Source organism: Protopterus annectens, chromosome 8.part1, assembly GCF_019279795.1.
Source record: "Protopterus annectens isolate FY-2018-M chromosome 8.part1, PAN1.0, whole genome shotgun sequence".
NCBI lineage: Eukaryota > Metazoa > Chordata > Ceratodontiformes > Protopteridae > Protopterus > Protopterus annectens.
Window position 1 is genome coordinate 509,256,067 of NC_056742.1, and position 15,115 is coordinate 509,271,181.

General features: G+C 38.8%; 1 protein-coding gene across 1 annotated transcript; it reads left to right on the forward strand.

The window, feature by feature from the left end:
- The first annotated feature begins 302 nt into the window (after positions 1-302).
- Positions 303-14,187, forward strand: FOXF1 (forkhead box F1). Its single transcript, XM_044082034.1, has 2 exons — positions 303-1,592; positions 12,736-14,187. The coding sequence occupies exons 1-2, from the start codon at positions 605-607 to the stop codon at positions 12,891-12,893; spliced, it is 1,146 nt and encodes a 381-aa protein (XP_043937969.1). The 5' UTR covers positions 303-604; the 3' UTR covers positions 12,894-14,187.
- Positions 14,188-15,115: the final 928 nt, after the last annotated feature.

Consider the following 15,115-nt stretch of genomic DNA (forward strand, 5'->3'; position numbering starts at 1 on the left):
CACACACACACACACACACACGCACAATAGGAATTGTCCGAGTACAAGAAGAAACCCCGATGAATTACAGAGTATCTCTCGACTTTATTAAACGATTTTATGTCCTAAGTCAATTTAATTCTTGTAGCGCACGTTTCGTTTAAAAGGTATGCATTTCCAATGAGACTAGGGTTGTTAAGAGTAAGGCAAGAGCAAGGTCCCTTTAAGAGCCCCCCACTGCTGTGTTTTGAGGGAAGGGTTTGGCTAGGGCGGGGAGCTCCCTCTGCCTCTTACGTCTGACTTGTCAAGAGCCGACAGGACGCAGATGACTTGAGATAAGTTAAATGCGATCTGCCTTGGCAGGGCAGTCTTCAGACCCACTGCGGTGAAAACCATCTCCGTCTACAAAGGCCAGCTTTAACTAACACCCTGTCCGATAAACCCAGCAACAGACATCGAGCAAAGGAAAGAGTGTAAGGATAGCCAGCCAGAGAAAAGTTCTGCAAGTCTGTTTGTTCAAGCAGCCCAAGTTTCACAATCCTTTGGCTAAAATTAATGTACGTTATCTGCCCTGCACGGCGTTATACAAACGTTTAAAACGCGTTTGAGCTCAAAGAAGTAGTAAATGACGGCAGAAGTTCAACAGCCTCCATCCCACACCCCCGCACAGAGCAGTCCTATGTCTACAACAACGGAGAAAAGCGTCAGCCAGCCTCCAGGAATGGATGCCGCCAATGGGGTCACAAAAACCAAGAAAACCAACGCAGGAATAAGACGTCCCGAGAAACCACCCTACTCCTACATCGCACTCATAGTGATGGCCATTCAAAGTTCTCCTACCAAACGACTGACTTTAAGTGAGATTTATCAGTTCTTACAGAGTCGTTTTCCTTTTTTCAGAGGCTCTTACCAAGGATGGAAGAATTCGGTGCGTCACAATCTATCTTTAAACGAGTGCTTTATAAAGCTGCCTAAAGGACTTGGAAGGCCAGGCAAGGGGCATTATTGGACCATTGATCCAGCCAGTGAATTTATGTTTGAGGAGGGCTCTTTTAGGAGAAGACCTAGGGGCTTTCGAAGGAAGTGTCAAGCGCTGAAGCCCATGTACAGTATGATGAATGGATTGGGTTTCAATCATCTTCCTGACACTTACGGTTTTCAAGGATCTAGTGGGGGAATCTCCTGTCCTTCAAACAGCCTATCTCTCGACACTGGCCTTGGTATGATGAACGGACACTTGCCTAGTAATGTGGACGGGATGGGTTTGGCGGGCCATTCGGTGTCCCACCTATCTGCCAATAGTGGACATTCATATATGGGAAGTTGCACGGGGTCTTCAGGAGGGGATTACGGCCACCATGAGAGTCCGCTGCCAGCCTCACCTCTTCTGACAGCCGGAGGAGTGATGGAGCCCCACTCAGTGTACTCCAGCTCCGCATCTGCTTGGCCTCCCACTGCCTCAGCAGCCCTCAACAGCGGAACTTCTTATATCAAACAGCAGCCTCTTTCGCCCTGCAATCCGTCAGCAAATCCTCTTTCATCCAGCCTACCAACACACTCTTTAGACCAATCGTACCTTCATCAAAATGGCCACAATACAGCGGAGTTGCAAGGTATTTTAATTTACTTGCTGTTTGTACTGAGATGGGGGGACGTCACTTTATCAAGTCACGTGATAGCACTGTACCACTTCCTTGCAAGTTAAATGTACGCGTTGCGAGTATCTGTCTACAGTATATACACGTTAAAAATTGTTTTCAAATGTATCCGTTGAAATAGCTTCCAAAGTTGTAGGACTTGATGCGTAGATTCTTAACCAACGGTTTTAGCCGTGTAATCCAAAGTCAATCCGTTATAATAAAATATGTTGCAACTTTGGGTTTACAATTCATAAAGCATACAAATGCAGTAGATAATCCTATATGCTACCTTTTCTTGCCCCTGACATTAGTATTCAATGCATCCTATCAGGATGATTTATAAGATCAAGTCGTAAACGCTTTGAACTCGTGAGTGATTCATAGGAATTGCTCTTTGCCCGTAAGTGTTGCATTATTTAAAATAATGCAGTTACACTCAGGTTTATTGGGACTTGACAAGTTGATTAGCCAAGCGAAACAAGAAACAAAGAGCTATAAGCTAATATGCATAGAAAGGGGTAGAAGACCTTTTATGCTACATTCTTGGAGGTTGTTAAAATAAACATGTAGGTGGCTTCTCTGCGGGGATTAGTATTTAGCGTGGTGCCAGTACGCCGACAAGAGCAGCAACCAAGGAGCCGAGCCAGTCTGCATCCCCTCCAGCGCTAGGTCTACTGGGGATTCACTATGCGTGCAAGAAATCAAATGTAATGGTTTGGCCCAAATTAGTGCTGCTTACATGTCCACGATGCATCGCAAAATAAAGCTTGCAGTTCGCTGCTCTGATGCTTCCTCACTTAACCATTATACAGACTTAGAACACGTTATGCATTTTATTTGACAGCACACTATTTTTGCTGGAAGGACATTTTGAAGCACACTGTTGATAAGGAATCACCCCCATACAAGGCATACCGCAAACGCTGTTTACATCAAAGAATCATTTGTTTACTGATAACATAACTGGGCAACAGGGGGTCTATTCTGACACACAGTCTTGTTGCAAACAGTAAATCAAGACTGTATACACTTTGAAGGTTCCGGTACAATCTCAAGCAGGCTGCTCGGGATTAAATAGCTCACGTGGTATGGCACAATCCAGCCTTTGGTTGTATGCCAGTGCTAGTGCAGGCATAGCTCTAAACCTCATGCCCAGAATCAAGGACAGGGCTTAAAATACACAAGGACAAAGGCCTCAAATCAGGAATGTTTTTTTCAGCATTGATATTATTGACTTAGTTAAAAACCAAAGAACTCAAGTTAACTTGCATTCTATGACTTGAAAAGTCTCTGACTGTAATTATTGTCACTGCGACCTTTATTTATTTACTGCTACCAGGGTAATGTGCAAAACATTTAAAAATGCTGACTTAAAATATAATTATTACTGGAACATTTTTTTCTTGTTTTATGTTGTTAGAACAGTGATATAACTTGAAAATGCTTATGCGAATTAGGAAGTAATAAAATGCTGTAAAAGTCACAGATCTTAACAACAGTCCAAAATTTTGGGCCTAAGTTAGGAAAGTCTCTGAAATCTGGGACACTTGAGAGGTACGAGTGAAAAAGGGGTTATCGAGTTGGTTTGCATTGGTAGGTAGGCTATACTGATACAAACTTCTAAAAGAATGTTTGAATGAAGTAGCGATTCAGTAGTGTATAAGAATGTGGTGATAGGAAATGTTACAATGGATATCATTGTCTCTGATTAGGTAAATTTTGCAGATAGTGTATATCTCATTGTTGAGCTATGTAAGCAGTGAAGGGAAGTTCCTGTAACTGTGGATGACATTTGTATACCTCTCAGCCTCTCGGCACATGAAATCTGGACAAAGGCAAAAATAATGGGGGGGTAAAGACCAAAAAATAGGGACAGATTTAAAATATTGCTCCTATAAACTTACAACGTTGGTATAATGACATGTTTTGAATTATTACGTATTTTATGAAGGAAATGGAGTCTGAAACTCAATTTTATGTCATTATTTAGTACTGTTTAGTTACTTCAGTCCTCGATGATTTGCCAGAAAACCACATTTTTGAGGAACAGTCCAAAAATATGAGGCAAAATCTGGACATTCTGCGAAAATCTGGACAGTTGAGAGGTATCTGTTGAAAGTGAATATGTACGATGACAATATTTAATTCTTTTAAGTGAAGCAGTAGTTTTCTAGCTTGGTTGCGCGGTGCATATCAGCGTGTCTTGATTAGGCATCTTTGGAGTTTATTGCAGTTCCTGCCAAAACCAGATGCCTGCCTGTGGTCTATCTAGATCAGCAGTGGTGAAGTTTATAATGGAGGATATAATTTCCTAAATGCTTGTGTTGAAAGGTAAAAAAATGTCTGCCATATGAATTCAATAATTATGCAGATCAGGCTTCCTGACTAATTCTAAAAAAAGCTAAACTTATCAGAACTTTTACAAAAAAAAAAAAAAAAAAAAAAAAGTAAAACAGGAGGAGTGCGGAAATATTCAGAAAATACTGGGAAACCCGTTTTCTTCAACCTTGTTTATTCACACTGCAATTGTTAAAATATGTACTGGATAAGTAGGTAACTAAACGTTTAAAGGAACTTTCTTCAAGGTTCCTGTTTTTTAAGCACCAAATGGAAGGAAATGATAAGCACTGGAAAGGATGACAGCGGTGGACTGAAGTGCTTTGATTTGAGTATTGATTCAGAAGGACCCATTCTGTTAAAAAGTCTGCCATTTTGTTTACATTGTTTACCACGTTCTAAGCAGTAACGAGCGTAATAACTTATCACAAATTGTCCATATTCTTACCACGACATGAAACTTGGATTCAAATTCATCTTCGTGGGACCGATACCACAAAATGGAATTTATGTCTTTTCATTGTAAATAGCTTTGGTAGTCAACTTTTTCATATATGTTTCCCGATGATAGCAAGACAACATCTGGAATCTAGTTTTAGCCGCCAGATGGATATTTAGAAGTGAATGAGGAGGACAGAGGCAAAAGACGAATTTGGGTAGTTTCGTTGCAATTACTAACACAATGTACCCTTCCATTAATTTACTGCTGCCTATCTTGGATAGACTGTTCCATATTTTGTTACATTAAAAACTTTATAGGCAATGACAGCTGGTTTAGATTTGAATACATTATAACGCCACACATTGCAGTGATGTACACATCTCAAAATGAAACACAGTTTAGCATTTTTGCTACACTGGAGTATGTTAAATATGTTGCCCAAACACTGTGTTTGCTACTTTTGCTCTTATTAGTCACCGTTAATATGCTAAACTTATAGTCTAATAACTGTTTTTATTAGTTTTGCTATAATCAGTTATTGATACAGAGTAAAATTACGTGTTTCCCCTCTCTCTCTCCTTGTTTCTGAGTGCGCTTAACACACACACACACACACACACACACACACACACACACACACACACATATTGTATATACGAGTTTTTTTCATTTGTTTGAAGAGTCGACTTTTAGGAAGTCGGCGTTCCATAGTACAAACGTGTATTTTACTTGGTTAGCAATTTCAATTAAAAGACATTTCAGATAGTACTTAGGACACACTACAACCCTTTAAGCTCATAAAATAAGTTCACGTCAACAGCAATTTAAGTAAGCGTAGTGCATTGTTATAGAAGTAGGCAAGCATTGTAGATAACGGCATTATAGTATTACTGTACGTCATCTTAAAGTATGACTTAACAAACTTTTTTTTGCTACTTACTAATGACCACCTGTATATGGACTTAATGACGTTTTTTAATCAATGCAGCACGCGGCGATTATGGTCAGGTGGAAAATCTAATCAAGCTTTTCAGGTGTTTGACAAACGGATTTAAGAACTTCATCTCGGATACGAATAAATTGTGATCAGCTATACGATCATAAATTGTTTGTAATGGGGGTAGCTGCTTACTAGATTTGGTAATTGTTAATGTAGTAATTGATATGTTTTAGCTGTCTCCTCTTCAGGTGACAGAGGAGACATTTAGCTACTCAGATTATTGTGTAACGCGCGCTGTGCCACATGTGACAAGAGTCAGTAATTAAGTGCAAATTATCTAATCAAACAAAAGCTTTAAAAGCGCTGCTCCACTTTTGTTGTCTGTGTGGCAGTGCCAAGCGTACGACAGCTTGCAAAGCTGTCTGTCACTATTTGAAGCAGTTTCGTAGCAACGGCCGTCTATGTTGCATTGTTAGCCTTGCTAATAAGAATAAGATCTTACCGCACCAAGGTTATTGTTTTATTTGTTACTTATATTATTTTTCAGCTCATGATCAACGTGCCCATTGTAACACAATATGAACTTCTTTGCTGTTTTGCCTGCATCATAAAACTGATGTTCTAATGACCAAAGCAAGCAGCACAACCAGATATGAAGCGTAATTAGGCATCTCCAAAGGCAAAAGTGAAAGCAAATAAACATGAATAAAATAAGTAAATAAAACTCGAGAATTGGCTAATTTCACACCGATTCAAGCAGGTCAGTGAAGCAGCACTGGATAACCTGGTCAAGAAAAAAAATAACACCCTACCTTCTGCAACAGAAGTTAAACTGTCTAGGTGTTTCCATGTCTGTTATGTATCCATATATCAGCTGTCCAGTGTGTGTATATAAACATCTGTTATGATTCTTCTTCATTAGCCTTTCATCGTTCATGTTATAAATAATTAAAAAAATAAATAAAAAATATGTACAGCTATAAACAATGCAAATATTTTCTTTATTCATTTTATATTAGCATTTGGTGACTGGGATAGTCAAACTGACATGGCATTGCCCCTTTTCAGCAGTGACCCAGGGAGAAAAAGGTCCACATTTTGAAGTATTTCAATACAACGAAATCTGCACGTATGGTTGCAGGGAAAACATATTCTAGCAATTGATAAGCATTAGACCAAACAGTATAGCACAGACTTATCAATTGATTGACTGTAGCTCGAATGTGGTGCTCAAAGTTTTCGTCGATTATGAAATCTAAAAGCTTAATGCTTAGTACTATAAACGAGATAAATTATTCTATTCTGTGGTGCAAAAAAATCGCATGTTTTATCTTTTATTTATCAGCGCAATTTAAATGAACAACCCAACACGGCGAATCATCCCTTTAAAAGAAATTGAATCATAGAAAGAAGAGCGCGCGTCACAGAAAAGCTGCAAGAACAAGGTGGGTTGATCCAGAGGACCCATTTCAGACGCAGCCCTGAGATATACCATAACAAGTGAACATTCGTCTCAACCTCTTAGGGCAGGAAACCTGGACAAAGCCATAAATAACGGGGACAAAGTCCCAAAAATAGGGACACTTTTTAAATATTGTTCTTAAAAACTTTAAAAAAGTCGATACAGTAACAGGTTTTGCATTAGCATGAATTTCCTGAGGAGTATGAAATCTGAATTTCATATGTATGTCATTATTTTCTGACTTCAGTCCTCAATGATTTGTCAGCGATTTGCCAGAAAACCACAATTTTATTGAGAAACAGACCAAAAATATTACGCCCAAATCTGCACATTCTGCTAAAATCTGTACACTTGAGAGGTGTGCACGTAAACAATACAGAAGCAATAATAGCTAGGTAATCGCAGAACAAAGCATACATTATGTAGACATAGTATAAAAGATGTGGCAAATTTGCTAGGAAATATGTACATATCGGTTTTATGCACGCGTCGGAAGTCAGTTAATTTGGCGTTATAAGATTGGAGGAGGAGGGTGTGGGGAGAAATGGAATAAGCGATACGAAAGACGTTATTAGGAGATGAAATGGAGTTATAAAATTGTTGGAAGTGGTTAATATGGAGAATAAGTCTATTGGGTAGATTAAACTGGGATTAGATTAATGCAGAAGGTACAAATATTGGGAGTTTAGGCAATGGGAGAAGTTTGCCTGGTGAACTTTTGTTAACGGTAGGAACAAGTAATTCAGTAGTTTTAGAATTGGTGAAGTCAGCGATTTTGCCTAGATTTGTGGGAAGACAGCCCTACAGTTTTGAGGAGCAGTGCAGAGAGGGCGTGCTCAAGGGAAGAAAGGGAATGTAAGGGTATATTTAGAACTTGGGCAATTGTGTAATGGAAAGTATGTTACTAATCGGGTAATAGAAGCAGTACAGCTTTTGTGGACTATTGATTAGGAGTGAAATATCAGCCAATTAGTTAAGGGAAACCAGCTAGCACGTTGGAGGGAAACACTGTGGTATGCATCTGAGAGCACTACATATTTTGTTGGGGGGATTGAAGAAATTTGAGGCGTTTCCTGAAGGCAGAGCCAAGCCGTGGAAGGCCATAGTCAACTGTGGCTAAAGGACATGTTTGCAGTTAGACTTTCTACTGCTAGGAGTGAGGTGGCCTGGCATTTGATAACAGCCATACAGGGTCTGCAAGAGGTTCTCTGGTTCGATCCTCGGCTGGGGTGCCTTCTGTGTGGAGTCTGCATGTCCTCCCTGTGGTCGCGTGGGTTTCCTCTGGGTGCTCTGGTTTCCTCCCACATCCCAAAGATATGCTGTAGGTGGATTGGACACTCTAAACTGGCCCTAGGTGTGAGTGTGTGTATGTGCCTTCTGTGGAAGGTTGGGTGCCGGGCTGGCAACTCGACACTGTAAAACTCCACTGCCAGTCATGAGCGGACAGGTGATCCGCTGTGGCGACCCCTAACCGGGAAAAGCCGAAAGAAGAAGAAGGGTATGTATGTTCGGTTTTAGCCTTCATTGTGACAACATGCAGATAAATTAAGGCAGAGGTCTAGTATTAGCCATATCTATTAGGTTACAAGGCTGCAGGACAGGTAGAGTACAAAGGACTGCCCATATAAAATTAGTTTAGCTAGCAGATCAAAGAGACACTCTCTCTCTCTCTGATACCCTCCCTGTGGGAGGAATAAAGATACATTGTTGAAGTTTCAACTCGTTTATTCAGTTAAGTAGGTAGAAGGGCTGCTCTTGTTTTAAGAACAAGAACACTCGTCCATTTATCATTAGAACAAGAACACGCATCCACCTACCGCAAGAACAAGAACACTGTTCTGTCTACCAACTAACTGAATAAACTACTTGAAACTTCAAAAGGCAACTTGATTCCTCCCACAGGGATGGTATTAGAGTGAGTCTCCTAGGTCTGCTAGCTAAACTGGTTTTATCTGGGCTAATCCTTTGTACTCTGTTTCTTGTTAGTCCTCACCCTCTGGGTGACAGGTGGGATACCAGACAACTCGAACCTTCTGAATTACTTCTGTTTTAGGTGACAGGAGAGGGATATGGGCAGTGAGAAGCTTGCCCAACTTATGCATTGACCCAATGAACATTTTTTTTTTGGGGGGGGGGGTCACTGTGAGGAGCTTGGGGACTGACTATTCAGTTATGCAACTTAGAGCGATATAAGAAAATGTTGTGGGCTTGCATAATGATGTTGGAGGTCCAGAGATTCGGGAAATGTAAGGTCTGCAGTACAGTAATTGAAATAGTCATAGATCTTGTTGCCTTTGGTGATACACTTATGGCAGAGGTTTGTATACTGAAATGTGCACAGAAATGCGAGAAAATTGTTACAATGGAAACTGTTCAAACATTTCAATATACAGTCAGCAGAAAGGTGTTGGAAAAAATGAACTAAAGTTGTTTAAAAATTAAGAAGTAATGATCGCTATAGCTCCAAAATGAATTAGGAACACAAATCTCAACAGAAGGATAGGCTCCTGACCCAGAGACTTCCCAGCCTCTGGAAGAGACTGCCCATACATGTCAACTGGATGGGAGATAGGAAATTTCACCCTGGGGTCACGTCAGTCCCCCTGCTAGACAGGGGTCCAGGGAAGTAAATATTGTGGGAAGAATTAGCCAGGGAATTGTTTTGGCCAGGCTTGTGTAGGCCCTAGGGCTGATAGCCTAGTACCAACCTGTGAACAGGGAGAATCCTGAAATAATCAGGAGTAACCCGTTTAAAGTATTAGTGCTGTTAACTTGATAGGATGACAGAATGAGAAAACTTGAATTAATACATATTTTTTGAAGTAAAAGAAGTGTAAACCTACTGTCATTATTTATTTATTAAGTATAATGTATCAGATTTTCTCTAAAAGTCACCGATTTTAAGAGGGACTAACAGGGATAGTGCTAAAGTTTTGAGTCAAAACTATGGACATGGGACATCCATGAAAATCAGAGACAGTTGAGAGGTATTCATGCAGTATTACCCAGTAGTTAAGTGCGTATAATCAGGAAGACTGTATACTGGACCTTTATTATTATTAGTGTTGTCATTATTATTATTATTATTATTATTTGTTTAAAATTGAATAATATATTGTTAGAATTATATTATAAGTTGAACATGTTTAAGTGAATAACCCCGCAAAGTTTATCATTAATAAAGTATTGGTGTTAAAAAAGAAAAGGAAAAAATAATCTGTAGTCCAAAAGAAATTAATAAGTGCAGCATTAATTATTTAAACAGCCGCATGCAGGAACTATAGAGTCTTAGGTAGTGAAAGGCAGAAAGTTATAAAATACGAGATAGATAGGCACAAACTACAGTGACATAAATTAGGGCCACTCAGCAAGTTCCAACGGTGGTAGGAGCAAGTGAACTAACAGGAAAAAAAATTCCAAGCTTACCAAATATGTTACCAGTAGGGGTAATGAAGTACAAAAGGAGGCAGTTTATGAAATATTGCGGGGTGCTCAGAAAAAAATGGCAAACATCAAATGTTGCGGAAAACTGTGGAAGTCAGCAAAGATGATTTTCCTGAACTTTATTAACTATACTCTAATTTAGAACTGGAGTCCATTCCTTTCAGGGTGTTAAAAAATAAACATTTGAAGAAATTTAAACAGAAGGTAAGCTGTTCTTCAACAGTGAAAAAAAAATTATACAACACAAAATAGGGCGAATCTGGAAAAAATCCAGCACATTTTACGGGAGATTAATATTTCCTCTGGCAGTCAGCAAACAAAATGGGGTTTAAACATCATTAAGTACACAAATGTGTCTTTTTCTACTAATAAATATGTGCTTAATTTTATTATACAGATTTTAACAGCAGGAAGATGTTAAAACACCTGACTGGCTTCTTGTCTTTGCAGCTCCAGGTTTTGTATATGGGAATTACAGGGGTAGTGGGACACCCAGGCATACCTCTCAACCTTCCATCTCCAAAATGAGGAACACTAGCCCTCATAATGTGGAACAAATACTAACAACTTCGAATTGGAAGGCCATGGGATGGTTAAAATATGCTGACTTTACTTATAAAGAAGATCTTTTAATGAGTTAATACGATTAATTTCTATTTACTATGAACTTCACTCAAAAATCCTAAAACTGAATATGTGACAGACCCGTTTAGTGTGCATCTTCGAGGGACATGAACTTTTAGGACCTCAAATGAGGTACGTTCCTCATAATGAGGTACAGTTGAGAGCTATGCCCAGGAGGAATAACCTGGCAGGAGAGTTAGTTTGCAAGCGCTTACATATTTTAAAGCAAACTGCGACTGCAAAAGAAGCAAGGAACAAGGTCTTTCGGCTTTTCCCGGTTAGGGGTCGCCACAGCGGATCACTGGTCCGCAGATTGATTGGCAGTCGTGTTTTTACGGTGTCGAGTTGCTAGTCCGACACCTAACCTTCACAGAAGACACACACATACACCCAGACGAACCTGCATGTCTTTAAAACTCACTCGAGCAGGGAGAACATGCAGACTCCACACAGAAGGTGCTCCAGCCGAGAATCCGGTGCGACTGCAAAAAAAGATTGCTTTTAAATAGTTTATAAAGCAGAAACGGTTAAGTTTACAAGTGCCTTCCCACATTTTAAGTAAACTGCAACTATAAACAGCACTTTTTTGTAGCTCTGAAATGGCTGTCATTGCAGAGTCCTAGTAATTGTCTGTCTGCTGGTTTTGATGCAGCTGCTGCATTTAGTGGTCATTAGGCCTGTTTCTAAAAGTACTAAATAAAATGCTTGTCAAGGAAGACCAGTGTGCAACACTTTCAACTAACCTGTACTATAAAGTCAGAGACATTGGTTAGGGTCAGGGACTGGTATACAGGAAGAGAAGCGAACAGAGCAAAAAAAAAACATCCGGGCGAGCACTTTTTCTGAAGCATAGGTTTTATATTGTGAGAGGAGTAACACGCCTTGTGGTTATCAGATACTCATTTGGTAAATATATATATATATATATTTAAAGTATTTGTCGTGGTTTAAGAAGAAAAACAATCACGTGCTGGTTCAATGAAACAAGTGAAATACGGAGGGATATATAATAATTTTATTGGCCCAGCATAGGATTTAAAATGCAGCTACTTCAGTTTTCTTTCAAACTTATGGAAGTGCCAAATGAAAAAAGAGGTTCTTGCTTATCTGAAAGCTTGAGTGGCTGAAATGCAAAATATAGTTTGGCTCTTTGGGTCATTAAAATGCATCATATCATATCTTTGCCTTCGCTTACTTTTTGTTTAAGGACATTATTTTCTATTGTACTCAATGCGAGGCCAGCTTTCTAATCATGGAACAGTGATGCTTTCATTTAGCTAGGAGAAATTAATTTTTCCTTTGTTTTTACCAGAGTAGAAGCAGAACACACATATCCAGTCAGATATTCTACTGGTGTAAAGGAGGTTTTGAATGTGGCAGTGATGCCCCTCCCAACTACAATACACCACAACATGGGTAAAAACAGTAAAGGACATACATTCCGTACTATACACAACTTTGCAACCGTCAGAGGCCCCGGGGTAGCACATTACAATGTATTTATATCCACTGAACATTACAGCTGTAGTTATACAAAAGAAGTTCTGCATATAAGAACTGTGATTGTTTATATCATTTGAAATTGGAGCCAGCATGGAACTTAACCACCACCGAGTTCCAATATATCTATTGGCAGTAAATACAAAAAAATGGAAGTCCATCAGGCGCTGCTTTGTTATTTCATTGAGCATTTCATGGGACCTTGACTTTGTTATTATTCTAAAGTACGCTAAAGTAGAATACTGTTTGCGTACCGATAAAACGTATGAGAAAAAATGGAAGCTGTAAAATGTGCATTGCTGTTATGTTTCCGGGCGAAAGTTGTGCATTTTATACTAAGTTACATATGCTGTGTTTCAATTTTCAGGTATTCCAAGATATCACTCGCAATCTCCAAGCATGTGTGACAGAAAGGAATTTGTCTTTTCATTCAACACAATGGCAGCGTCTTCCATGCACTCGGGCAGTGGATCTTACTACCATCAGCAGGTTAGCTACCAGGATATCAAACCATGTGTCATGTGATGCTAGGCAGAGGGAAACAATTCTAAGAAAGATCTCGAAAAAGCGAGTGCAACCCGGAGGAATAAAGAATGGCCCAGCCGTTTGTGATCTCATGAAGGACCTCCGTTTTCGTTACACAGACAGAGGTATACAAATCAATGTAGGGGGAAAAAGCTGAGTTTTGGTAATGTCCGGACTTCTCTCGGAGACATAGGTATAATAAATACAAACTGTATTCCCTTTAGAAAGTGTCAAGCTTAACACTTGGAACGTTTGCGAAACAGAGGTATGGCAGAAATTAAGAGGTGTTACTGTAAATGCATATTTTTGTAAATCTCTTTTATAAGTAAAAATAATGTTATTGTTATTCCTTTACTGTGAGTGCATGTATGTGGAGAGATGTATGAAACTGTTTATCAGTGTTTGGGATGTTTAGGACAGTCCACCTATTACAATAGCTAATGACTACTTTATTTTATTTACAGACGATCTTAACATTTTCTGTTATGTACTCTGGAGCAGGGACAAATAATTAAAGGCAGCTACGTGTGATTCCTTGATAGCCATTGTGCTACATTTATTATTGCTAATTGCAATATCTGCCTTCATTAAGTGTCCCTTTACATTCATTCCCTATTATTTCATACAGTCACTGGCCCCTTCAAGTTTCTTGATGTAATTGCAAGTAAACTTTCACTCTAAATGATTAGTAGTGGGTAAACTTGTTAACATAACTGTAAGTTGTATATCTCTCTAAATGTATGTGCAGGTATAGTGCAGCTGACAACTATGCAAATAACCTATTGGTTTTCCAATTTTAGCCTAGACATGAGAGAACTACAGAAAAAAGGCACTTTTAATTAAGTAATAAAATACATCTGTTATTTATTCTATTTTGATGATAGTAATCATAAGACACCGCAGGGCATCAAACTATCAGTATTAGAATGGTGTACGTAGTTGGCAATATTTGCCATTTCATTTTTTAACTCGAAGTCAATGTAAATTTAAAAAAAAACAGGAAGTTAATCTAAGTTAAACAGGATCTTTTTTGCTCTATGTAGATGTTTATGTATATATATACATATATATATAAAAAAGAACGATGTTTTGTATTTTGGCTGGTTTCAAGCAGCATTTAAGACACTATGTTTACTTATTTTTCTGCACTGTATAAAATGTAATTAAAATTTTGACCTGCATTGTAGATATGCAAAACTGTCTAAATAATGATGCATTATTTGTAAATAGGCTACATAACATTGTAGAAGAATCAATAAGGCATGCAGAAAAATAAACTGAAAACAGAATCAGAGTAGTTCAGCTGTGAATAAGGCAACCACAAACTCTTATAATTAAACAGGAACTTTTGGGAAGTTCATTTGGGGTGTACTGTTTATTCTTTTGAAAATGACATGCCAACGTGCACCGAACGATACAGAAAATCCAACCAATAATTTTAGTAGAACACTGGAAAATGTCGACATCAAGGTTTCCCCATTGCTGGCAGGATTGTGTTATATACATTGTATATTTTTGCTTACAGGCTAACTTCAGTTTGTTTCAATCCATTTCTAAATCATTACTGTTCAACAGTTTAAATTTCGAGAGATACACCAGAGACAACAGCTGTAGTTTATGCATTTTCTGTACATTTCTGTTGTGTCATTTTTGGTCTAAGTAAAGGAAAACAGAATCGTGCACATCGATTTAAATAAGGCAATTTAAAGAAACAATCACATTTTTTAGCATGAGGTTCACACATGGAATGAAAATTCCCAATCATTTTTAACTAGAGCTTTTATCTCACTCATCTGCACTGTTTCTTCCATCTCTTAGGTTCACACTCTCAAGACACACAGACACACACGCGCGCAGTGAAGGATCACTCCATCCATCTATATCTGTTTGCCTGTCTATTACCCATACCATCTCTGTCCGCACACACACACACACACACACACACACACACACACGCATACACACCTATCTATCTATCTATCTATCTATCTATCTATCTATCTATCTCACACGCACACACACATCTGCCTGTCTAATTAATTTAAGGCATGTCTTTAGTTGTGCATGTTTCCCTACATAGGCCATTGGAAAACGCCAAATTTCGTCAAAATGGCATTCAGCAGGTGTCACACTGCTTTTATTTTACTTTATAAACACAGCAGCAAGGTGGCTAGTCTATCTTCTCGGAGTCAGAGCTCCAGAGTTCAAACTTATCTTCCATT

Excerpts from the sequence above, each read along its gene's own strand:
- FOXF1 (XM_044082034.1), top strand. The coding sequence starts at position 605 with ATGACGGCAGAAGTTCAACAGCCTCCATCCCACACCCCCGCACAGAGC. Across the intron at positions 1,593-12,735 it reads CAATACAGCGGAGTTGCAAG|GTATTCCAAGATATCACTCG; the intron begins GTATTTTAATTT and ends TTCAATTTTCAG.